The sequence below is a fragment of the Perca flavescens genome, chromosome 21 (genome assembly GCF_004354835.1).
Source record: "Perca flavescens isolate YP-PL-M2 chromosome 21, PFLA_1.0, whole genome shotgun sequence".
NCBI lineage: Eukaryota > Metazoa > Chordata > Actinopteri > Perciformes > Percidae > Perca > Perca flavescens.
This window is the reverse complement of record NC_041351.1, coordinates 7,518,955-7,546,625: the sequence shown is the minus strand read 5'-3', so window position 1 is coordinate 7,546,625 and position 27,671 is coordinate 7,518,955. Positions and strand designations below refer to the sequence as shown.

At 39.4% G+C, this 27,671-nt stretch overlaps 1 protein-coding gene across 4 annotated transcripts; it reads right to left on the bottom strand.

The window, feature by feature from the left end:
- Positions 1-310: 310 nt before the first annotated feature.
- arhgap27 (Rho GTPase activating protein 27) lies at positions 311-26,076 on the bottom strand. Of its 4 annotated transcripts, none has more exons than XM_028567517.1 (18): positions 25,909-26,076; positions 24,209-25,068; positions 11,727-12,185; positions 10,235-10,474; positions 9,414-9,494; positions 9,089-9,211; positions 7,753-7,839; positions 6,127-6,194; positions 5,918-6,005; positions 5,098-5,199; positions 4,734-4,832; positions 3,957-4,065; positions 3,682-3,816; positions 2,429-2,527; positions 2,256-2,333; positions 1,964-2,095; positions 1,704-1,809; positions 311-1,486 (listed from the first exon to the last, which is right to left on the bottom strand). In XM_028567517.1, exons 2-18 carry the CDS (start codon positions 25,007-25,009, stop codon positions 1,309-1,311), a joined length of 2,985 nt encoding a protein of 994 aa, XP_028423318.1. In that variant the 5' UTR covers positions 25,010-25,068; positions 25,909-26,076; the 3' UTR covers positions 311-1,308. The 4 variants fall into 4 exon arrangements, with proteins under 4 accessions (XP_028423318.1, XP_028423319.1, XP_028423320.1 ...); XM_028567518.1 differs by having other exon boundaries at positions 25,913-26,076; XM_028567519.1 differs by having other exon boundaries at positions 25,917-26,076.
- Positions 26,077-27,671: the final 1,595 nt, after the last annotated feature.

Sequence of the window (27,671 nt, the reverse complement as noted above, 5' to 3'; positions counted from 1 at the left end):
ATATAAAAATAAACTAGTTAAAGATAGTTCCACCTTGACCAAGCGGCACCATTTAAAGGCTGCTTAAGGAGTCAGTAACAGTAATAAAAAATACAACATATGTAATGAAAACACTTTGAAAGGGACAAGTTTGTATAATGAGTACTTTTACTTGTGATAATGTATGTACATTTCTTCTGATCATACTTCTGACTGGAACTGGAGTTATGTATTTGCCTTCTTTCAATTTAAAATGATACCAGCTAGTTGTGAATATTTTTTAACTTACAGACTTTTCATGACTCTTTGGACAGAAATAAATACACAGCTGTGATTTTTTACAAAGTTATTTTTTATTATGTAATAACTTGTGCATTTTCAACAACTTTCAGCATAAATATGCCTTCTATTTCTATTTACAGGTCATAAATCTCTTCTAGAATCCACTTTTCTCTTTCATGGTCCGACTGATTTTACTGTCACTAGTTTATATTTCTATGGTGTTACAGTTTTTTCAAGTACAGCATGATTGAAAAATGGCATTTTATTGTGGAAAATAATCTATAGGTTGCACAAGTACTCTATGTCACCATCTATTTCACAGCAATATGTTGGTATTAATATTTCTTTTTTATACATTTCTATATTACAATAAAATTCATGGGTAAAAATGAAACTATTAGAATACAATCTCAGTTATTGCCATATACGATATACTGTCGTTTTAAATTAAAAACAATATTTAAATGTCAATAAACTTTCTAAAATAAAGATGGAAGCAATCATTGATCATTTCTTTAAGAGAGCATTAATGCATGCGTCCAGGTTGACTTGGGTTCTATTATCACTGCCATTTAGACAAGCCAGAAATAAAAACAAACAGATAAAATCTGACTTGTGAGATTAAGACAGGGAGCCAGAGCAATCTTATACAGTCTTTCTTCCACCCAAACACCAAGCTCAATAGCTCAGAGACGGGAAACCAAACCACACCTGTTTACACCTGTGTGGCTTCCTTTCCAATCCTACAATACTGCCAAATATAGCTCTAACAGTGCCGGCCTCCTACGGAGTAAATCTAGACAGTGTGGTTAAACATACTTCAAACATTCTGTGCAAAGGCCATTTGAAGATCCATTTTTATCTATTTTTACGTGGTTAAACCTCAAATATTTTGAGCAAAGAAAACTTGAAGAACCCTTTAGCTTATTTTACAAGATGTTTTAGATTGAAGCTGTTTATGTGCATGCAAAAAAGGTAAATCTAGCACTTCGAACTTGGGCACATTTAGACGTTTGCCCAGGTCTGCACTGGAGGCTTGTGACTGCTTCAGCTGGAGTGGAAAATACGCTCGTATTCATTCAGGATGAACTCCACAATCTGGTTCTGAAAGACCATGTGCATGGTGATGTTGGCTGACTCCGTCTCTGGCCGAAGCAGAGTCGGGCCGAATACAATAGCCACATTCTGCACAGTCATGCGATTGTCCTCCCCGTATTTAATGACCCTATGAGAGAAAGAAATGGGAGGATGATGTCAAAAGTCATAATAATCATGTTTATCTATATATATATTTTACATAAAATATGTGTGTATCCGTGTAAGTTCAATTCAACGTAATTCAATTATATTCTTACATCAACTTTTATTTATCCGTCACAAGTTCTCAAACTGCCTGATGGAAACATGCAAAGGATAAAATATATATATATTTTTAAATATACCTGCGTAAATGCCCAAAAAGGAGTTCCATGGTATCATGATTTGAAGGAGGAAGTGAGTTGACCAGTTCACACATGAAAGACACTTTTTTGTTGTAATCAGGAATTCCTAGAAAAACAGGACCCAATCAGTTATAAACATGATTAAGAGCTACCAATCCCTAACTGCATCATTAACAGTAGTCTAAATATTTGCAAATATGCAAAGGTTTGTCCTGGGGTGATAGTGTGTTTAAATTAGATTTAAAAAAAAATATGCTTACTGATGGCTGAGATGAAGTTATTAAAGTGGCTGTATGGGAAAAGCGGCTCAGGAAGCTCTCGAAAAAACAACTTCAGAGCTCCGGTGATGACGTGAACGTCCTCCCACTGGCCGTCCTCGAGGTCCAGTTCCTCTGTTTTAACACAACAAGGCCACAGCCCATTAGAGCACAGCAGGGGGCGCTGCTGTCTGCAGTGAGATACTGCAGCGAACTCTGAATCCGCTGCATTCTCTGCACGTAGTCACTAACTGAATTGTTGAGTTATATATACACTTATGGATGCAAACTTTACCATGATCTGCCTTGAAGCGTAGTTTCTGAATGACAGCGAGGTTCCCGCTCACTCTGTAGAGACCGTCAATTTCTAAACCTGTTAACAAACACATCAGTAAGTCAACTTCTATACTGCAAACAGCAAAAAGACTTTAGTATGATTCAGGCAGTGACACAAACAAGGTGGATTACCTCTCTTTTCCACTGCTTTGATACATTTCTCCACAAAACTAGGAACTGTGGTCCTCTCTTGTGCACACAGTGTGGCCAGATGGCAACCAAACACGTTGTCTACAGGGAATTAGAACATTAGTATTATTAGAAGTAGTAGCAGCAGTAGTTGTAGAAGCAGTGTTATCATCCAATCAAAAAATATTACTATTGAAGGTAAGGAGCCAGAATTAATAAATGCTCCAGTATCTGTTACATTAGGAATATATGACATAAATAAAATAAAATCTGTTGGGGTTATATAATTATACATAAGTTATATGGTGGTACAATTTAACTGCAATACAAATAATCTATATAATATAGTATATGCAGTAGGAAATAAGTACAAAATAAATACATATATTCCAATTTGTACATGCAACATACAGCATAATAGAAATATACACAATGTGTTATCATATTCATAGTAATAAGACGTGTTAGCTATCACTCCTACGAAGATTAAAAACCAGAAGTTTTATATAGATGTGTAAATCAGTCTTCATTAAAGTGAACTCTTTATTAGATGTCATTAATGTGGTGATAGTCTCGCATTGCCAGACCTTCCTCCACAGCGCTGCAAAGAGGGTCTGGCTAGTCCACACAGCATTCCGGGATGGGAGAAAAACGTGCTCTGGTTTATTGGCATGTCTTTAAACTAATCACAATCATCTTGGGCGGTGCTAAGCGCTGCTCGGAGCCCTGGCGCCTCTGCAAAATAGCCTCGGGAAGGAACTTGTTTTGGTGGAACTTGTGTACGTTCAAAAGTTGTTTTAGTCGTGCAACAGAAAACTCAGACTGGACAGATAGTCTAGCTAGCTGTCTGTATTTACCCTGCCGAGGTCTGAGGAGCAATTAACCATGATAGTCCTCATAAATAAATTCTTACTGTATCCCTGCTGTTATTGTTGCAGTTTTTCTTTGCTGTTCTTTGTAGTCTGTATTGCATGTATAGTACCAGCACATTTAATGTCTTAAGTTATTATTGTGTCTTCTTGGGTTTTTATACAGTATGTGTTAATGTTATATGGTTTTTATGCTGCCTTTCTGCAAAAACAAATGTCATCTTGTGGGACAATAATGACCTGAAAAATACAAAACAGCTTGTGTCTAAATATAAGTAAACCACAAATAAAGCCTGGTAGAGTGAAACTCACTTTCCTGTTAGCTACTATTCAAATCAGCCACAGCTTGAAGAGAACTACATGATGTTATGGCTGTTTTGAGATTACCTCGGATGTAGCCTTTCTCCTTCACCGACTGCAGCGTGGGGCGTTTCATGAGGAACTTCATCAGCTTTGTTCGAACCCTCTTCTGGTCTGTGTCTCCTGCAGAGCTGGTTGAGTGTGTGACACTCGGCCTGGAGGCTAGAAAAAGCAACGTTAGACAATTAAATAATTGTAGCTCCCAATGGGGTCTGATGTATCTAATTGGGTCAGAAAAATGAAATCATTCATGTCAGAGTTAAACAAGGAAAAGGTTTTTTTCTTCTTCTTCTTCAACTCACATCTTCGCTTTTCAATGCCACCTCCAAACTTCTCATCAACTTTCTCTGTGTTGCCGATCTTCTCATATAAGTCCCCGTCCTCCTCCTCTGAATGATGGTCCTGGTATTCCTGATGAACAGACATACAAAGTGAGTCAATCAAATGAAAATTTGCTGCACAATCACTGCAATTAAACCTGAATTTAACAGTATTTAATCAGCGTCATTGTTCAAAACGTAGAAAGACAATCCTATTTATTTATTTTCTGAATTCAGCATATTAAACATACACTGCAGAACTCTTCTTTTTTCAAGATAGTTTTGTCTGTAATTCAGTCCTTAAAGGGTATTTTGTAAAATAACTAAATCTATGTTAAGTAAAATATTATGCTTATTTTAAGCATTTTCTAAAATAAAAGTGAATGAAGTGCAGCAATCTGCTACATTGTTTCTAGTTTACTGCACTTAAACCTGAGCTTAACAGTATTTCATCAGGGTCATTGGTCAACACAAAGAGACCAGTAATGTAGAAATCACTTTTTTTCCAGCAACTTGGACATACACTGCAAAAATCTCATTCTCTTAAGTTCAATTCAACGTATTTATTAAGTATTTGCCAAAATAACATTTTTGATTGGACATTCAAGAGTATATAATAACATTTCATAAAATGTCAGACTATTACTTTAAGTCAGGTTTGAATGATTTAAGACAATAACAGACAGAAATGACTCGATAAGCTGGCAGTTCAATTCAGATATATTTCACTTATCAAATATGGGCGATGAAAGGACTTACCAGTTGTCGTATGGTGTCCACTAAGACTTTGTGCCAGTCAGCGATGATGCTTTCTGTGTCGTACTGTATCAGAAACTCCACACCGTTCTTGCCTTTTAACTGGAGGAGAGATAATAAGACACTGAGTAGGGCAATTGGGAAACAATAATTACATGAATCATAAATCACATAAATCACAACAAATATCTCCTTTTACTCATTAACTCACACAAGTGATTTCAATATTGGATCTATTGGATATAAATACATGAGATTATGTTTTGGTCTTACAGTAAATGGGGCTAACAGTGCTTAAAGAATATAAGCACATTGCTCAAAGATAAAACATCCACTAAATGTGTTCACTGTCAACAATCAAACGCACCTCCAAAACATTCTTCTTGCTGGATTTGTCCTTCGAGGCCTTGCCAATCGACGCTCCTCGCAGGTCGACCGTGACCTCCGGAACAATCTGATTGGTCTTATTCTGCGTGAAGGCAAAAAACAACAACAGCTGTTAACGAAACTGACGCTGCATTCCAAGAAACGAGCAACAAAAGCCGGGACGTTCCCCATCAGCTTTATGACCCGAGGGCTCGTCTGCGCTGTCATTCCTCATAAAGGTGACTCAACAGCCTGCGGCATGCTGCAGTTTAATGTTTCATTTACTTTCTGAAGTATAAAACATGATACCAAATAAGTGCCAACGAGGAAAAAAAAGTTTTAGGTAACTTCATTAGAAAGTCAGTGTTTAATTGTGTCTCTTTATAGCTCTATAACGTTTGAACTCATCACAAACCTTTCAGAAATGTGTACAAATGTACAGAATGCAAAGTGATGCATTCAGGTGTCAGAGCTTCTTCTTAATGCAGGATGAGCAATTTTCTTCCAGTGGTGGAACAAGTACTTAGATCTTTTGTAAAAGCTCAGCTATTTTCTTTAAGTAAAAATAGTAATAACTAATATCTGCAAAGTAACTCAAGCTATCAAATAAATGTTGTGGAGTAAAAAGTACAATATTGGCTTTCAAAATGTAGTTGATTAGAAGTATAAAGTTGCACAAAATGGAAATACTTAAGTATAAGTATGTGAAAACTGTGCTTAAGTGCAGTACTTTAGTAAATGTATTTATTTACATTCCACCACTGCTTTCATCCACATTCAAACAAGTCCTTCTATTATTAATACTTAAGTGCAGATCGTACCGAGGCCCCTGTTGCTGCCGACTTTGGGTCTTTGTGGAACGTCAGCACTCCTCCATGGAGAACCGTCCAAGTCTGGGCCCAGTTTTTCCTTAAAATGGGGGAATAACCATCATTAACACCAAACAAAGCAACAGCGCTTTGGGAGGGATGACACATGACTCCAAACACACCCAACGTGAGAGTGTCCTCAAAGTGAAGTTTTAATTTACCTTACTTTCTTGCCATTCTCACACACTTTTGTTTTGTTAAGAATTCCGGCTTTTTCTAAGTTCTGCACCTGAAAATGTAAAAGATCACAACATTGTAATTATTTTTTAGACAATTTGTAATTGTAGGGTTATGTGTAAAAGTTAAGGTATGTGATGAGGGATGCACAATTCTGGTACACAAATTTCATTAATTAAGCCATGCATACAAACAGCATTAACATCCAAACTTCTATTACAGTCTGTGCACAAAGATTCATTCCTTATTTGTGGGATGTCCTATTGATTATTTGATTAATTGTAACAAAAGAAGATTGAAGCAATACTTTAACATCACTATATAGAAATCAACAGATTAACTAAAAGGATAAGGCTGGTGTTATTCTATATTTTCGCTATTGTCAACCAATTCCATGCAAAGACCAAAACCAACTACGCATTAGTCGGTCTCTCAATTCTTTCTGACTTCCCCTCCCTGTCTCTGACACTCAGCCTCAAGCTCATTCACTCCTAACAAAAACCTTAATGTTTAAAAATGGGTCACAAATATATAGTTTCATGCTGTAGTATTTAGTTGACGTTACTCAAACAGGAGGAAATAGTGCATTTGTTGGGGACTATTTTCAGTCCAAGATTTGATGCTCCTGTGAGCATTTACAGCAGCAGGACGGTGTATGTGGGATTAGTTTAAAATAAACGACAGTGTGTGTTTTCATGGTAATGAAGGAACATGTCATCCAGTGCAACACTGTGGCTCACTGATGTGTTTTTAATAGTTTTTAGACAACAATGGAGCATTAAGGAATACGATATATCAAGCTTTGGCTACACAGGCAATATTTAATAGAAGGATCAACTGATTGTTGGTTTTCGGTCTTTTTTTAATTTGTTGTTAAAAAAAAAAAAAAAACACAATATCACCAGACTTATACCTTGATGGACAACTTTTAATGTTAACATTTTCTGGAATGTGTTTGGCATTTAGCTCATTATGTGGAGATGCACTTTTTTATGCACAATAACAACTACCATGACCGTTGTAAAGCAGCATGTTGTGGAAGTGTGTAGGTAGCTGTACATATGTTTTTCCCCATCATTATAGCTGCTATTTTTTTCTTTTTAACTGTATATTTTTAAGTCAAAACTCAGTGCAGTGTATGGTGATTAACCCCTGAATACAGCAGGACATGAACTTAAATCTCAAACTCTACAGGGTACAGATGACAATGGGAATATTAACAGTAGGTTTATCAGGCGGGCAGTTTGGTTGTAACATGCAGCCCAGCAGTGGAAATCCATGCGTTTTGATACAGGGAATGAAACAAAACAAGTCTGTTCACGTGCAACTAATGCTCCTTGAGTGATCTAAAGTCACACCTTTCGCCCATCACAGATAGACACTGCTATCTATGAGTCAAGCTCAGGTGAACGCTCAAACTAACAACCCACATTATAGCGCAGCCACCTGGAGGTCAGATAATAGGGGTTTCTCCAGGGTCTAAACCCAATAGCCTTAAGAGAGAGAAACAGAACACCACTCAGATATGAGGTAGCTCACAGTGCTTAATGGCTAACTAACTACTTATTTCAGACTGGAGTTATTCTGGAGAGTAACAAGTAACAGCTCACGTTATGTTGCGTCTCTGGAGAGTTTCCTGTACTGGAGCTGTCGCTGCTGTAGTCGGACGTGTTCCTCCTGTGAGATGGGACGAACCTCTGAACAACAGGAGAAGGAGATTTTAGGATTTAGAATTCATAAAATCACCAGATAAGATTTACATTTCTTTGGTCTCTTGAGTAGCTGTGATTGTAAAAAACTTCATAACACAGTAGAAAATGGTCAAAAATATCAGTAGCATAACAACACAATTTCTTTGACATATTTAACTGCTTTCCTTTTTCTTTATTAATCTTATTCACTTTCTTTTTTTGTGTTGGTGCTTGTGTTTATGTGTCTAATGGTTCTACATACAGTACAAAAAAGAAAATCTGTAATAAAATTCAAAAGTGCTTCTTTAAACCAAGCCTCCATAGTCGTCACTTTCATTCTTGACAACAATAAAAACAGACTGCATTGCCATGAGAGGACAGATGCGTCCGGATATTTCGGTGTACTTTTGGCCTGGGGCTGTTAATCATGGTTTGGGCCCCAAAGTTCAAATCCCAATGCGTCAGAAAACCATGATATTTTGGATATTTTAGGCTATGTTCACACTTGGCGTCTTTTTCGACAAGAAAAAATTGATTAGAGCGCTTTTGTAGTAAAAAAAAAACAAGCTGGCAGCGGTTTGGTTCCAAAAAGCAGCCAATGGGCATCTTATGTTGCTATAACAACAGCTACTGCTACAGTATCCTAGCTAGAGCGCTATGTGGAGCGGTGCTAACGATAGATAAAACAAAGCGGACACGGAAGGCTCGTTTCATGTGGACAGTTTTGTTGTCGTTACTTAGAATTCCTCATGGGGGCGGCAAAAACTACGCACTATAGCTTTAAAAAAAGATGCCAAGTGTGAACATAGCCTTAGTATTTCAAAAACATGTTTTCTCAGTTTGTTTTGGAAGAACTTGACTGGTCTGCAGAGCCCTGACCTCAACCCTTAAAGTAAATGCTACCACTGCTGTGCCCTTGAGCTATGTGTTGAACCCCTGACTGCTTAGTAGGAAAAAGCCCTTACTTAACCAGCAACTCCCAAGTGCTTGCGTACAATTGCAGTCTTCCTTTCCCCTCCCTCTGCAGCTCGGTCCTCAAGCTGTTACTGTACATATGAGTGCCCTGCAGTTGATTTGCCTTGCTAAATAAGGGTTTAAAAATCTGGGAGTGTCAGTTGCTGTACAGGGACTTGCCCTTACTTCTGCCTGACTAAAGCTTTCTGTTTAAGCCGGCTGACACACCCTGGATGTGTGATACAGCATGTGCATGTTCATGCAGTTCTGAGTGTGTATGTGTTTGAAAGTGTGTAAGTACCCCATCACTCTGGGCTGAGCTGAGCTGTACAGGTCCCATGGTGTGTCTCCAGTTTTTGATGACTGACTGATTGTCTGCCTCGACACCATTCTCCATCCTGGACTGACCAGGAGGTACAGGGACCTGGAGGGAACGAAATACATTTTAGTTGAGTCAAATTTCAATAATTTTTAATCTTGAGGGACCTGTTTTACTTCAAACCAGACAAGAGGACATTAAAAAGTACTTTTTGGCTGAATTAGTGTCCTGAATGATACACATTTTCTGCTTAATAAGAAAAAACTAATTGATTTCTAATTGATCCCCATGTAGTGAAGGATCTTACCTCAGGCAGGTTCCACAGAGACCTGGAGCCGTCTCTCAGGTAGTAGTAGGTCTGCCCTCGCTCATCCACAGACTTGATCCACTGTTTCACAAAAAAGATTTCGTAGTTAAAGATGATTCTAAATCAATGTTGTTTTCCCCAATAAGAAATCCACTGACTGGCTTGAAAGAAAATGACTTTAATCTAAAATAGCTCATAATATAAAGGCTTCTTTCCAATCCTTTCAGTTTTTATGCAACACATATCTGGAACAAACTCCCAGGAAACTGCAGGTCTGCTGCAACTTTCAGTTCTTTAAACAAATGCTGAAGAATTTTCCATTTGATGTTGCCTTTTTTAAAGTAATTGTTCATTTCTTACACTGCACCCTAACTTTTATGTATGTATTTCATACCCGGTGTTCTATTTTAGCTGTTGTTATATTTTTGCAGTTTAAACTGCTTTTTAATGATTCATGTACAGCACTTTGAATTGCATTGTTGCTGAAATGTGATTTATACATAAAGCTGCCTTTCCTCATGAATATTCAGTAAAATATATTTATGCTTATAAATAAATTATAATATAAATTATAGATAGGAGCAACTTCTCCAACACTGCGCAATACTTTTCTGCTCCTTGTGTGATTGTTTAACATTATTCTACATTGTAAAGGCTTCAGCACACTCCAAAGTGTGAAGTGTGTGTCATGGTAGAAATACCTCTTAATGTCAACGTCTATAATTACCCAATACTGTTTTGCAGGCTGAAATTAATCTTAACTGTATTTAGGACCTTTGCGGTCTTAAATTCCATCTTCCTCAGTCAGTCCATGGAGCTACCTGCTCGGGAGAGTGTTCACTAGTGAACACCCAAGTCCCGTTGGGCTCCACACTGAGGTTCCAACCCATTTGGGTGCTGCGGTCCAGGTTGGCCCGGGGGATGATGGTCTGGCTCACATGACTGAGGGTGTACTCTTTAGGGAGGGTGGGAGGGCCTGCCGCGAGGAGATCCTGGTATCCCTCTGGATGATCAGCAGCTGGGTAATCCTCCGAGGGGTAGTCCTCCTCAGGTAGGGGAGGCTGGGAATGGAAACAGACTGTACATTAAAACACATATGTCTATTAGTTTTGTGCAGATTAACCGGTGAGTGATGTTCACTTTGTTTGATTGTTGGATAAGTTTGTGGAGTCCCGAAGAGGGAAAAACCTTTAGTATTACACAAAAAAGCAAAGATTTGATAATTAAACATGTTATAACATCATTTTGGAGAAGAAATGTTTGTCTTCTTCCTACCTTTCTTGTTAAAAAAAAATGCCCAAGATTTTTATTATTGATATCACTCTCATCCCTCGTTGGTCAGTAAATATGAAAATGTTGTTTAGCTTAGATTAGCTTAGCACAATGACTGGAAACAGCTAGCTTGGCTCTTAAAATCCAGCTAACAGCACAGCTAAAGCCTACTAATTATCAAGATGTATCTTGTTTAATCTGTCCAAAAAACTGTAAAAACAACAATTTGTAGTTTAACGGTGGGGGCTATGTTGACCAAGTTGACTTTCTTAAGACCTCTGGAGCTTTAGAGCTGCTTTGTGACCTTTGGACAGAGCCAGGCTAGCTGCTTTCCTTTGTTTCCAGTCATTGTGCTAAACTAAGCTAATTAGCTGCTGGCTGTAGCTTCATATTTAACGGACATTGAGAGTGGTATCAAGTTTGCCATCTAAGTCATACAGCATATTGAAAAAAAAAAGCCATTGCAGTAATAAATAGAGCTAACACTGACAATGGTCTTTGACTTAATTCAGTTTTTGGGTTAAAATGTTGCTACATTTCACTGACTAATAATTTCCCACAATGACCCAGATACAGAGCTCAACGACTCTTCCATGACTTTGATAAATAAGTCGCAGCAGTTCCACGGCCTCAAAGTATTCTCCTTTCTAGCTCAAAAAAGTCATCAAGTGGCAGAAAAAGGGGTCACTTGTTGCTTGAACAGCTGAAAGCAATTTAATGTGTGAATAACGTCTTGGAGATGTTCCTATGAAGTGAAGCATTTGAACACTTCCTGATATATCTTGAATCCCCCTGACTGCCTGGAACACTCATTAAATAAATTCAAAATGAGGACGAAAGTCTTTTGAAGTTACGGACACTACGGACGGGGACATTCTGCACTGGAACTGTGAGCTTTCCAAATGAAAATGAGTCCTGTCTGCTATGTAGGTGCAGGAGATTTAATTCCATTAAAAGCAGACTGTATTTACAGCTTTCCCCTGGGTGAAGCTAAAACAGGAGACAGAGAGAGGCTAAGTGGAGCAGCCAGGCTGTCCTTACCGGGCCGTCCTCGTGAAACCTGTGCACACTCATCGGCTCCATCAGAGGGGGGTACGGGCTCAGATGCTCTGGAGGCTCCCAGGACGTCTCCCCAGACATCTGGTTGTAGAAGTATGGTCGACCGCTGGTCTCATCCACCAACTGCTCCCAGTCTGAGATCCACGCAGGGGGGGAGGCGAGGGAAGGAGAAAGGGTGGGTGACTGAGGAGGTGAGGGGGAACAAGGCGGCTCAGGGTCTGTGGGGGAGTCTAGATAGGGGTTGTCCCAGGTGGTGCGCCCCGTGGTGGGGTGGTAGTAGTACTCCTGTCCACTCTCTTGATCAACGTGCGCCTCCCATCCCTCTGGGTCAAGGTAGGAAGGAGAGTGGGACGAAGGAGCCGAGGGGGGAGACTCGGAGATGCTTTGGCGAAGTTGTGCTACATTGACGTACACGGCTGACCGGAGACTTTCATTCCCCACCTGTGGAAATGCCAAAAAAATGAATGTGTAGAAACTCAAGGTGCTTCTATACAGAACAAGAACTAAAGATAATATCATATTATCTTCACACACACTGTTCTCATATTATTAATATGAGAACAGTGTGTGTGCTTTTGTAAAGCAAGTAAGTAAAACAAGCTTGCAAATGACAGTGTTTGGTGTGCTTGTACTTGTATGTCAAGCAGTGTCAAGTACCAGCCTTCAGCCCACTGCTCTCACTACAGAACAGCTCTTAGTAAGTCAGCCTTCCGCATCTTACAGAGCACAGGAAGTTGCCCGCAGCTGAAAAAACACACACACACACACACACACACACACACACACACACACACACACACACACACACACACACCACAGAGACGTTCCTCCCACAATAATGATCATTACCTAACTTAAGTCTCATTTTCAAAAACATCTACACACTTTTGTCAAAATGCCCAGTGGTTATGTCTGTATTAGTCAAAGCAGACTAACATGCCAGTCTGTGAGCTGTTTTGCTAAAATAGCCACGATGAATGCTAGATAATAATAAAAAGATGAACTACCATACCAATGACAGCATCTTGCCGCACAGGCCAACTGCAGAGGACTAAAAAACTAGGTTAAACTTCAGCACCATCATCAGACATTGCCTTGCCCCACTGCAAAGCAGCTACCTGCCCTATAATGAATAAAAGCATTCAGCGTTTCATTGCTCTAATAAAAACTGCATTTTAATTTCAACCTCCCTGTCATGTTAATTTCATGAACAGATCCCCACACGCTTTGACTTGGAGCATGACATGCAAAAAGCCAGTTCATCACAACTAATTTGTTTAAAGAACGTCAATTGCGAGTGAAACTCAGATGTGATGAAAGGCTGCCTCTGTCCTCAGCACTCTGAAACTGTGATGCAATGCAAAGTGTCACCATTAGACTCAAAATGACCCCCGGCGGGATAAAAACAATGTGATATTTCTTTAAAGTTGGTAATATCTCACCTGTGCACCACTGAGGCAATTATCTACCGCCTTGCAGACTCTTTCATACGCCTTCATGGTGGCACAAAGAAACTACACTCTTTCCGACTCTAACTACCTCTTGTCTCTGAGCTAGCCACATGGGCTATATTTATCAAGACCTGAGACCTGTGTGTGTGTCTATGCTGCATCTGTCTGCTAAATATGCAGTTATAAAAAAAGAGATAGGTCAGTAAACGCCAACAGGCAGTGGCAGAAACTAAGTACATTTACTCCTGCACTGTACTTAAATTTTGAGGTACTTTATGTGAGTAGTTCAAAGTTATTGTACTTTATATTTCAATTCCACTACATTTCAGAAGCAAATATTGTACTTTTTACTGTACTAAATTGATTTAACAGCTGTAGTTACTTATTGCTTTGAAGTAAAAGCTTTTTCATACAAACCACGATCTAATTCAAAAATATAATGCATTGTTCAGTGCATAAAATCTACTTCTTATCAAGTCATTTTATTCTGTAATTAAGTCCTTAAAGTGTTTTTTTCTCATTGTCAATGCAAATCCACTTATTTCAAGTATTTTATAAATTCTAAATAAATTCTTTTGCAGCAACCCGCCTTATTCTTTAAAGTTTTTGTTTGCCGTTTTGCCTTTATTGATAGTACAGCTGATTAGCAGGAAAGGGACGAGAGAGAGGGGACGACATGCAGCAAAGGGCCACGGGTCGGAGTCGAACCCGGGCCGCTGCGGTCAGAACTTTAACCTTTGAATAAGGGCCGCACACTCTGGCAGGTGAGGTACCAAGGTGCCCCGAAACCTGCCTGCCTTATTCAGGGGCTCCTTTCTAGGGCATTTTTAAACAAATTGATTTAAAATACAAACTGGTTAAATACAATATTATTACTACAATGACAGATATTTTTCACGTGTTTAGGAAAATATGTAAATAGAACGTAAATATAGACAAAATACTTCTATAAGTAAGCTTTTGAATGCAGGACTTTTGCTTGTAACTCAGACTATTTACATTGTGGAATTGCTACTTTTACTCAAGTAAAGGATCTGAATACTTCCACCACTTTGGCTGAGGAGCTCAGGCCATACAAATAAAAGTTGTTAACATGAATACACCTTATAATAAGGGGAGGAGAGCATTTCCACAATGGATTTCATGATCAGCTGTAGTTTCCATCTGTCTATTCAATGTTATCACTATGCTGACATTGCTTCATTATTGATCTCAATCCAACCACGAGGCAATTGATGCGGACAAACAGACAACTGACCCCTAAACAGATTGATTCCAACAACACAACACGACGCCACGGAGACAGACAGAGGAAATGAAAGAGCTGCATCATTGATCTCTGAAGTAGCTACACTGGAGTGCCCCCACGCAATAAAAGGAGAACTGTACATGCAGATCCATATCAGCACAACAAACGGCATGATGCTAGGGCGTGACAGATTACAGTTTCTACATGTCTTGAGAAAGGTCGCTGTGAAACGTCGACCAATAAACTAATGCAGAGGTTGACACGTGTGTCTTCTTTTTTCTCTGCTCTGAGGTGTGAAAGGACTCGCTTTGGCAGATGTTTTGTTGTTTCTGCCAAAGAGAGTCCACTCATCAAGGTGTGATAGATTGTCATCACTTATACCATTGAATACTTGCATGCAAATATATCAAAATCAGTACATTTACCCTACTACATTACTACAGTAGAATTTTGAGGTACTCCACTTCATTACTTTGTTACTTTTCAAGATTTTACTTACACAAACGCTTTATTTTGTAAAATAGATTAAACCAGTTGCCACCTTTTTTTTTTACTTGTGACCCCTTACAAAACAAAATGTCTATACATTGTTAGCAGTTCTACCAAAGAGACATTTTTCTTCTAAACTTCTCAGTTTGTTTCATTTAAATAACAGTTTAAAAGTTTAACAAGGTAAGATTGCTCATTATTTAATAAAAAACTAAGATAGGAGAAGAGTCCAAAAAATTAATACAACTTTTTGGGAACCACTGAAATATTTTAAGTTTGTATAAAGAAGTTAAAATGTTGTTTACATATTTATGCATCAGTAAGTGATGTCATGGGTAAACATATGACCCACAGGTGCCATTTTTCTGAAGGAGTACTTTCACTTTTGATACTTTTATTACATTTTGCTGACAATACTTGTCTTGTGAATGCAGGACTTACTTACATGTAAAGGAGCAGTATTCCTAAACTAATGTATTGGTGCTTTTAGTGAAGTAAAGGATATTAAAACTTCCCTCACCACTGGTTCTATGTTAGAATCTCTGCGTTGTTTACGGGGACTGTGACACTATCAACTTTTCTGTCTAAATGACAGAAAACAGGTCTGTTGTCTTTACCATAAAACACAAAACTTTGAAGGAAAATTAACATTTTGAGCAATATTGTAAAATGTTCAGTCGTTGTATTTTGACACATCTACGTACTATATTTCTGTATGATATTACACATCATAACACTTCTGGTCTCTGGATGGGTCATTGTGATACAAAGAGTTTTCCCAATGTCTGACTGACATATTCATTGACAGCCAGTGACAGACTGGGATAAAAAAACGGCCCTGGCATTTGCAACACAACAGCACTATTGTAGTCAGTAACCTAGCTTGGAAATTAGTAACTCTGTCTTCCGATTGAATCTTTCCACACACCTCGCCACAGTACAATCTTGAATATTTGTGGCTGCATGCATAAAATAACTTATCAAAATAACCAAAAACAAAGTATCAGTAGTGGCCCTTCTGGCATTTGCCCAAATTCCAGATGGCCAGTGCGTCACTGTAGACAGCAGATGTCAAAAACTAAACTGTCAAATTCAGACCTAAACCCATGATTACCAACTCTCTTGCTGCTGCTTGAAAATGAAAATGACATGTCTGAGACTGAAGCCCGTGCCATTTTAATGCATAAGAACACATGAAAGAGTTCTTTAACTCCCAAACTAAAAATCTAAAACCAACATTCACAATGGATGAGCTTTTAGGCAACAGCGTTAAGCAGTCACTTCTCTGTTATTGCCGTTTTACTCAATACAGGAAAAGAAACAAGTGCAGGGGTAGCGTGTTTACCCAAAGCAGGAAGCAAGAGTGTCATCAAAACATATAAATCATATAAAGCACGCTGACCACAGAGACTGAAATTTTACAAAGTAGGAATAAAAGCTGCTTTAATGTCAGCGTGATCACGTACCTGAGGAACCACCGGCAGAGTCAAGCCCCGCTTGGCCCCGTGACTTGACCAAACCCTGGAGTACGTGTCCACCATGTTTATATTGTTCTATTTAGAGGAGCCATATATCCAAATTTACAAATGGACACCGAACTGAAGCAGCTCAAGCGTGAGAGCACGTTTAATCAACTTGTGATGGGAGAGAGGCGAATGTACATTCATGAGCACACCCTTGACGCACACATCCTTCTCTCGCAGCAGCTGTGACCGTTGCAGCCCAGATAGAAAGGAGAACTGTGAGCTCTGTTACAACAGCAGCAGGAAGGGGCTGTGTGAGGACTGGGTGAGATGTGTGTGTGTGGGTGTGTGTGTATGTGTGCGTATGCCTGTGTGTGTGTGTGTGTGTGTGTCATATGCATGAATTCCTGTGCACAGGGTAGGGAGATAGAGGGTAACTGTATGTGTGCCCTAAGAGCCAAAAGCAGAAAGAGACAATGAAAACAAAAAAAGAGAAGAGGGTCCGATAGAGGGAGCAACATAAACTGTGCAGGTCACTTCAAGCTACTTCCTGCTTGTTTGCCCATGTGACAAAAAATTAAGACAGTTCATGGAAACATGTTTTAAAGAGTACCCGCCTTTTTAGTCATTCTGATGCTTCGGCCCCTGTGTGGACATGAAGTATTGAACTGTTTGTTGATATCATCATAGCAATTGTACATTTGGAAAAACTTTTAGTTTATGTATTAGGTCTCGGTTTGTCTATTTACTTAGTTATTTATTTTATCTTATGCATGTAATTATCCTTTTCTTTATTGTTATTTATTTTTTTCATAGCTTAAGTTGAATACCCTCGGATGTTGCCATGGAAGGGGGGGGGTATTTAAGACTGAATGCGTCAATAGTGAACTGTCAAATTATATTAACAAATTAACAAAACTTAGAAATAAACTTTGTTAAAAAAAAACCCACAGGGGTTATAACCAAAAGAAGACTATAGGGAACAAGAAAGCTATGAAAAGTTTGTTTATGTTTTGGTCTAAAATGTACAGTACTCGACCATCTAGTACAGTAGGTCACTCAGACAATGATTGGAAAAAAAGGGAAGCAATAATTCCCCACAATAATATCGAAGAACTGCTTTTGACTGGCTATTCTGAGGAGACATTGTTTTGTTTAAACTCGCAGAGTCCACGAGGCTTGAAAGAGGAAGTCTGGTTTATGAGCCAATTGTTCAACCTTCACTTCCTTTTACACGGGGCACCATGAGCCTGCCTGCAGACAGCAGGCACAGCACTTTGTAGCTATATTTGTAGAGGTTTTTGAGGCTAGGGTTAATGGTTTGAGCCCTGTGGGTAACTCTGGTGTTTAATACTGCTAAATCTGTGCTTGTCGATTGTTTCAGAAGTTCCAGTGTGTGTCACGGCTGTCGTCAATCAATACTTCCTGGAGCGTCCAAAACATTTCACGTGCAGTGCCTGGACAGAGTATGGCTTGCCATTCAAATGTGCTTTGGAAAAACCTTGAAGAGATTATACTGTTGCGTCTGATTTTTGAGATTCTGGTGAAGGATGTATTTTACGTCCCTGCAGAGTTGCGTTTATATTTAGTTTGTTTGACTTGAAGGATGGAAATGGATATTTAAAGGTGCTCGAAGCCATGTTGGGTGACGTTACTTCTTGTTGACTTTCAAAGTATTTTCAAACAAAACGGAGACTAGCTCGCTCCTCCCTCCTCCTCATCCCGTTCCCTCCCTTCTGTGCTTCAGCGTACTAACCCCCCTAAAATCCTTTGTGTCCGTTATTGGCTGAACACTGGAACACGGTTTGTGTATGTCTGCATGGTCAAGGTTGGACCACTTTGTTTTTGTTGCCGTGTGTGGACCCTAGGCTGTCTACAGAGGCCGCGTTTTTTTACAATGTGTTTGGGGGACCGGCAGCTCGCGGATAGTGAGGAGATGTTTGCTGTATGTGACAAAAAATGTTGTAGCCTAAAAAACGTGTGACATCACTTAGAGTACCTTTAATAACATAATTTTTTTTTTTTGCGTTTAGATTTTGAGCAATGTTTTTGAGCATGATTTCCATCCTTAAGCGCAGAGCTGACAACTCTCTGCCCTCAGCAATGCATGAAGCAGCAATCTGCTTGATTACTTAACCACATTAGTGCTCATCCAATCCAACAATGGAGTACCAAATTGGGGCCCAAATCACGCCACAAAGCACACAGTTGAGCTATTGAATCAATCTGGCTCCACCTCCTCTTACATCACACTCCTCATGGCCCAGAATCCAGGATAACTCCAGAAATGCCCAATATAGAGTCCATCAGCTTATCACATTCTCATCTTTGCACTTCAGGCCAGGTTTGCATTTGTCCCACTCTTACTCTGTAGGTGAAGTGTTTTCTGTGTAGGAGGGGAATTGTCTAACTAGATGTTGCAATGCTCTCTGAAGCAGCTTTAAATGGAAACTCTGCTCTTTTGCAAGGGTGCCACCTTGACATTTGCAGATGCAAGTAAATATCAGTCAGCATGCAAAAATACTGAAAACCAAAGTATTCAGGACTTCAGCTGTGATTTTTGGTTCTTGGAAGCTTCTGCTCTGCACTAATAACTGCAGCAAAGCACCATAGTATTCAAAGTTGGAGGTACTGAATGATAGGCTCACTGTGATTAAGCACGTCATTACAACTGCACAAAAACATTTTACAAATAGTAATGACAAAGAAGACATTCCCGTGCATATGAGTCATGCAACTCTTGACAAAGCAAGCTGTATCACTACATTACTTTTTTAGATCAATATTGCAACGTGTCTAAGAGACACGAACTGAAGTCAAGAAAAATGCAGACTTTTTGCTTTTTCTTTTCTTGCTTTGCATGCTGGGTGTGAGCCTTACTCGACAATCCCGTACCCAATAATCATAATGTTTATAAACATATTCTTAATCCTGCCTTAGCATCAGTTTGTGCCTCTCATGTGTCACCATTATCTCTGAGTCACAGAGGTAAGCGTCAGTTTTTTCTGAAAACTTAATAGCCAGCAATCTTGAAAAACCAAGAACCTCATTTAACAACACAACCTTCTGTTTCCAGAATCATCAAAAGACTCTTCTGATCGTCTGGATGAAAAAATATTCAACAACAAAAAAAGATTTTCAACCCGTTTTCCAAGCTGTGACTGTATTAATTTATACAACGTTAACGTTAACCAAAATAAAAAAAAATGTAAACAGCTTGCGTTTTACAAATGAGCAAAGACATAATGTTAAATCTGGCTGCCTGGTTTAGGAAATAAAGCTGCAACTTGAGAAATGGGTTAAAAAGATATTTGTTATCATGCAACAGAATACTTTTCCATCATGATGGTTAGAAGAGTGTTTGAGGATTCTGGAAATACCTTCAGAACAGCCATAAATGGTGTTAAACAACCATTTAGCTCTGCGACTCAAATGAAATGGTAATAAATGAGAGGCACAAACTATAATACTGTCACATCGTACATTAGCTGCATACAGAAAATTCACTTCAGGTGAAACGTGCACAAACCTGTGTGACTGCTTTTAAAAGCTCAACCTGAGACAGAATTAATCTCATTCTTGCAAGCTTTCTGGTTAAATAGCAGAACACATTGTTGATCCCAGCTATACAATATGACCAATGAATGGTAAAAAATAAATGCTGGTCCTCAAAGCTACATGCACCTGTTCTTAGAACATGTGTTCTGTCAAGCAGGCATGTACGAGACACTCTCACACTACCTGTTGGAGCAGTTTCTTGGCCTTTGATTTGGTCCATTTCACAGAGCACTGTACTCTTGACTGTACTCCTGCTCTCGAGAGATAGTTCCACCAGTTTCCCTCAAGATACAGATGAACAGCCTGAGCTGTACAGTTCTAAATGCCAAAATATCACTTTGGCAGGACTGTGTGATGTGATGTGCACAAGAACACAAAGCAGAGGGTCACTTTTCTTTAAGTTGCCAAAGATCAATGGGCCATTGGGGGCCCCTTGTGTAAATTATCTAAACTTTAAGTGATAAAGATTTATTGGACATGTCCTGTTCAATATTCATCGTGGAGCTTAAGAGGTCCTTGCAAAGAGTGCGGACACACACTGGTAGCACAGACAGCTACAATAAATACTGTAGGCTACCATAATGTAAAGGCTCCACATAACAATAAGAAGAGCGTCACCATAAAACAAAACAGGCCTGAATATGCATTTCCAGTACGCCTTTCTGCAAGCTGTAACGTTAACTACAACAAATCCCAACTGGATTTGTCATCCACTTAGCAAACTTAACATCCCATTAGAGGCCAAAGACATACCCTCGATATTAAGTGACCTACATTTGGGGCTAATTGCAAGTTCTGAACATTACGCACACACACAGGCCAACTGCATGGCAGGACTGGCACTAAAAGCTCTAAAGCCCTGCTTGTTGGGAGTCAGGCCAGGCCCCCTCACATCACCATGGAGATGGCCCTCCATTGAGGGGTGAGAATTAATGCACTTGAGGGGTCCTGGCACGTCTGCAATCCTGGGGCTCATTCATGCTTCAGAAAAAAAAAACACAAACTATAACGACTTAAACATTCAGGTTTTCATATATCTTATTTGGTTAAAGTAAAACAGAACAAAAAGTCCCACTACAATACACTTTCAAATAAAGGGAAAAGCCCCCCCCAAAATAATCTTAAAAAAAAAAAAAAAAAAAAAAAAACTCCCACTAAAGCAACAAACTGCTGCTGGTAATTACAGTGTTATGATGCACACACAGTCACTGGGTATACTGGGAGAGACCACACACACACACACACACACACACACACACACACACACACACACACACACACACACACGAAGAGAAACACTTTCTCGTTCACAGTCTCACCGTAAACCCTGCAACAGGTGCAAAAACAAGTGCAGTGAAACTTACGTGAAACGAAAGTTCTGTTGTCGTTTGTATTCAGCCAACTATACATCCATCCGTCAGGGAAGTAGGTTACACCAGCTATAGCCTATATATATTTTGCAAATGTTTCATCGGTTCCCGACGGTGTGGTTAGTCATAATTCCCAGGATCGTCATCGGTGCTGGGGGAAACCAGGTAGCAGCCGCTGGAGGTTAGGGAGTGGCTGGCTGATTAACGCTTTCCTTGCCTGGGGAGGGGAGAAGCCTCCCAGCCGACACTAACCTGTTTGGAACCTGTTCTGGAGTTACGTCGACTGTACGCTGTATTTCACAAGCACTAAAAACTAATAACAAAACCTCCTCTAATCTAAACCACACTCTACAAGCCTCCAGCTCTTCGTTGAACAACTCACCAATTCAATCAATAACATGGGCAGTGACAATGTAAACTATATACACACCTAGTAAAAAGTGACTCACTCCAGACCAGAAGAAACTCGCTGACCAAAACTCAGATCCTGAATCAGCTGCTTTAACTGAGCTATTCTAAAAAAAAAAAAAAAAACTCTTCTCGCCCATTGAAATGGCATGAAGGGGACGGCCGGCCATTCATATGCTGATGAGCTGGCACAGATAACGTTACTGTGAACTCAAAACGGTATTCCAAGTCTGGAAGTGATTCAGTCTAAATGTCTCTAAAAAAAATCAAATCGAATCGAAAAGTTCTAATCAGTAATCAGTGGTGGAAAGTATCCGAAGAAGCCAATTTGCTCAAGTAGTCTACTCACTTAAAAGAGATTTTACTTTTTTCTCCACTACAGTTATCTGAGAGCTATAGTTACTGTCAGATTACAGTAAGACACAGAAAACTGTTTCCAAATGATACCTTGTTAGGATTAAAGGTCCCATGACATGGTGCTTTTTGGATGCTTTTATATAGACCTTAGTGCTCCCCTAATACTGTATCTGAAGTCTCTTTTATATAGACCTTAGTGGTCCTCTAATACTGTATCTGAAGTCTCTTTTATATAGACCTTAGTGGTCCTCTAATACTGTAGCTGAAGTCTCTTTTATATAGACCTTAGTGGTCCTCTAATACTGTATCTGAAGTCTCTTTTATATAGACCTTAGTGGTCCCCTAATACTGTATCTGAAGTATCTTTTATATAGACCTTAGTGGTCCCCTAATACTGTATCTGAAGTCTCTTTTATATAGACCTTAGTGGTCCCCTAATACTGTATCTGAAGTCTCTTTTATATAGACCTTAGTGGTCCCCTAATACTGTAGCTGAAGTCTCTTTTATATAGACCTTAGTGGTCCCCTAATACTGTAGCTGAAGTATCTTTTATATAGACCTTAGTGGTCCCCTAATACTGTATCTGAAGTCTCTTTTATATAGACCTTAGTGGTCCCCTAATACTGTATCTGAAGTCTCTTTTATATAGACCTTAGTGGTCCCCTAATACTGTATCTGAAGTCTCTTTTATATAGACCTTAGTGGTCCCCTAATACTGTATCTGAAGTCTCTTTTATATAGACCTTAGTGGTCCCCTAATACTGTATCTGAAGTCTCTATCCCGAAATTCAGCCAGAATAACAGCCACTAGAGCCAGTCCCACAATGAGCTTTCCTTAGGATGTGACATTTTTGTGTCTGTAGCTATTGAGGAGGAGAGGGGGGGGGGCAAGGTGGAGGGTGGGGGTGTGGCCTTGACTAACTGCCACTTTGCTCGTTTTAAAGCCATGATGTCTCTCTCTCTCTCTCTCATGGGTGGGCCAAATTCTCTGGGTGGGCAAAGCAGAGAAAGGGGAGGTAACCTTGCTCCTTATGACCTCATAAGGAGAAGATTCCAGATCGGCCCATCTGAGCTTTCATTATCTCAAAGGCAGAGCAGGATACCCAGGGCTCGGTTTACACCTATCACCATTTCTAGCCACTGGGGGACCATAGACAGGCTGGGGGAACGCATATTAATGTTAATTACATTTAACTATATAGAGTAATTTAGATTTGATCCACTTTGACCAACCACAACATTAAAATGCTGATTACATAGGCCTACTGATAATACTACTAATAATACTACTAATAATAACAATAATCTGAAAATCAAATAAACACTGACCATGATAAGTAGGCCTACTTATATTTGTGATACTTTGTGTAAATTCTTTTGCTAATAGTTCTTTTCTTTTGCTCAAGTTTCGAATGAAGGATTTGTTTAAAACTTTAAGTCACGTTATCACCAAAATATTAAACTTGACATGTGTTCTTCATCATTTCCACCCACTTTAAAATGCACGGAACCCCGCAGTGTAAACAGAATACTGAGAACAGGAAGTGAAATAATAAAGGCATTATAAGACAGTAAGTTAAGGTGAGCTTTTAACTATACGCTGCAGCCCTGTGCACATCAACAAAGAGCAGGGGTCTCTTCCTTTTTGTCATAAGAACCCTTAAAATGAAGCAGTGTCAACAATGTTGCATGTGTCGCTGGCTAGTATGAAATTCAGTTTTATGAAACAATTCAAAGATAAAAGCAAAATCTGATGAAGAAACGCTACATTGCGTGGCATAACATCGTTTCCCATCTTTCTTATTCTGTTAGATACAGGTGACTAATAATGTGACTCTTTAAACCAACTGCCCGCATCAGTGATTATTTAGATGTGTCCAATTACTTACGAATACTTATGCAAACAAGGAATGTGTATTTTATATTTGTAACTAATTCAAATCACTTTGCAGAGATGTGTTTTTGCTTTGAACATTAAAGGGTCTTTTTTTTGACTGTGGATCACTGTCAAAAGGCCACTTTAAATCTTTTTACAATATACAACTGTGCCCTCTCCTGGCTGTAAAATGACAGTGACACATGTCATGAGACTAAAGAATGATGGCTGAAAAACCTTACCTGCTCAACGGGAGGCCCATTTGTAGAGGAAGTTGTTTCTGCAGTTTGATTTGAATTCTGCAGCTCAAACGTCAATGTGTCATTTGAAGCAACAGGACTAGGAGGCTCAGGAAACGTGTCAAATTCTGGGATGTTCAGCTCTGGTATGGTGTCATATATTGGTGAATCAGGGGGTAAAGGGAAGTCCATATCCTCATTGTGTAGAAAAATCTGTGGTTGTTTGACTTCATCATCCTTCAGTGGCTGTTTTTGTCCGTTTTTGACCTTTGGCACATGATGAGATTTTGCGTACAGTTGCAGGTTGTCAGTATTCAGAGGTGCAGAGGTAAATGAAAAGCCTGTTGTTGAATCGTGTGTCTTTATTTTATCCTGGCTGTCTGCAAAGCTGCTGGTGGTTTGTCCTCCATCCAGAGTCTCGCTGGGCTTCACATCTGGTATGTTCTCACAGAAACCAAAAGTGGAGAAGCGGTGTGTCTCTCTTGAAGCGCCCAGAGCTGATACACGATTCCCTGCTGTCGCTTTACGTGGTGTTATGTGAGCCATATCCCCTGGCTTACTGTTAGTCACACACTCGAGTGGTTTCAAGCTATTAGGACCAGGAGGGTTTTCAGTAAGTGATAGGAGCTCCTTCACATACTGCGCAGGGATATAAAAGGGTCTGCTGTGCTGGTCTTTGCGGACGTGCCACCAGTGCTCATTAGTCTTGGAGACCAGGATGTAACTTTCATTAGGCTTGATGGACACAAGTCGGCCATCCTTCGCTGTGTACTCAAATTCATACTGCACAGACACCAACTCCATGCTCCGGTGTACCCGTGTGGCCTCTGCGTTACTGCGGATACAGTGTTAACATCTCGGAGCTGCAAATAGAGGAAATGTGAAGTTGGTGTGGCTTTTTTAAAAAAAGGTAGTCATTATAAATGTCAGTCGGTGGCTCTTGGTTCATTATCACGCACTCCCACCGATAGTGTCATGGACAGATTAAGAGACAATGGACCACTGGACACATACATGTAAATGCCCCCCCCCCCACCACACACACACACACACACACACACACACACACACACACACACACACACACACACACACACACACACACACACACACCTCTGAAAATGACTATCTGTTTAGCGTCTGTTAGTGGTCATTTGTCATTTTGTGTCTCTCGTAGTCGTTTTGCATAATTTTGTCGTTTTGCATAATTTTGCGTCTGTTTGTAGTTGTTTGGGGTCTCTCTGTGATCGTTTTGCATCTCTGTAGTTGTTTTGCATGTCTTTGATAACATAAAATAGAACTTTATTTATCCCAGGGGGATTTGTTGAGCAGCTGCTGCAAAAAAAGTGCAAATCTGAGATGTCATTGTTAGTCATTTTGTGTGTCTTTGTGGTAATTTTTTTTTTTTGGTCATTTTGAAGTTGTTTGATTGACGTTCAAACAAGAAATGTTAAAAGTCACTTCAAACTGAGGCTCTGGCTCAGGGGCCCCCCACCCACGACTTGGGCCCCTGTGACCGGTAGCCCGTCCAGTAATGGTTAGTGTTTGATATTACACAAGAATGCGGATTTATAAGAAAGGTTAATGCAGTTTGGAGTTAAGATTATGAACAAAAGGCTGGCAGAGGTAAAAACCTATATTTCTGTGCACAGGAATAGACAGGAAGTTGCTTTCATTTGCTGCAAAAGGCCTACTGAACTTACTTACAGACCTCCAGAGCAGCAGACTGAAAAGTGCTTCGCCACAAAACAGGAAGTCTGCACCAGCCTCGGCTCAGCGTCAGCGCAATGTCATCTGGCAATCTCAGCTGGCCTCAGCAGACATGGTTTTCATCCATAATTACTGTATCAGTATTTACATCTCTATTTGTTGTCTCCTACAGCACACATAGCACATAGAAACAACAGGGTGTCATGTTAGCAGCTATTTCACATGCAAAAGTTGTAATTATTAAATTACATGTCATTTAGCTGACACCTTTATCCAAAGCGACTTACAATTGATATATATGTCAGAGGTCTCATGCCTCTGGAGTAACTATGGGTTAAGTGCCTTGCTCAGGGACACATTGGTTGATGTATTGCAGTGAGAATGGAATCAGATCTCCCACACCAAAGGTATGTGTCACATCCACTGTGCCATCACCACCCTTATGTGTTTTTGTTGCAGCAATATTGTTAAATCAAAACATTTACATTTTATTTAGAACAAATGTGAGTGAACGCATATGTGTTGAAAAAAAAAGTAAAAGTCATAGAAAAATGCATAACATAAAATAAAATGCAAAAAATAAAAAGTTAACCAAAAGGGGGAATATGACTTAACTTAAGCTCAATTACTCATTTCCAAGTCAGACTTTACTCACAATATCCTGTTGAATTTGACAATTCACAGTAAGTCAGTGCAACATAACATGAACCAGAATACACTTTCATGCTAAAAAGCAGACTCAGCAATGACAGAAATCACATCCTGGACTTGTATACCCTGAGGCTACGGTGTGGGATAATATTTTCGTCTACTTGCCGGATTTTGTTTCCAAAAATGCCCCCGTCATTAGATGCCTCTCGAACAACCTTGAAGCAGTTTGGTATCCACATAGCCGGAGTCGTAGAGCTCAAACTGCTGCCTACATGTACTGTCTCTGCACGCCTACCCCACTTTTGTTTCCTGTTCTGTATTTCTCTACCGAAAGAGGCAACCAGTGATCCATTACAGCACTAAAGCCACAAGAAATGGGAAGTCAGTTGTTCTTAATATGTATGAATTATTTTTATGGCACCTCACTGACAGGGAGTGGACTGGAAAGAGTGGCGATGCGGTGATTCATTTTGACATTACAACACAGCAATACAAAAATGTAACAAATGTTGCATGTTGACAATAAAACATGTATACAATCATTTGTAATTATTATAAGCAGAATGATAATAGGCACACAACAGAATTTAAAGTTAAATAAGATATGATAACTTGACCGTAAAACAAGACCAATTTTCAATAATTGTATTTGCAAATGTATTTATTACTGCTGTCAGCTGAGCGCACTGCTTCACTATATTTGGTGCATGTGTATGCCCTCTGCTGGATTCTTACGGCAAATACAATCAAACATGCGTTTTTATACGTTTTTTTGTATCAAGATGACAGAAACTTTTGCAATAAATGTACAGTATGTCGATATCAGTAAAGTATTTTTTTCACAAATTATGATACGGTATTACATTCATGTTGCTTTCATTTCAGACAGCAATACACCCCAATACAAAATCCAGTAATTCAAATAATTACATCGATAGATAGATACTTTATTTATCCCGAGGGAAATGTTAGGCATCCAGTAGCTTAGAAAACAATAGATAAACAGTTAGCAAAGGAAACTAAGTTATAAACGACTAAAAAGACACGTAACAGACGGAGCTACTGAAAAAGACGCGCCTGCGCACAACAACAACATAGCCTGTAC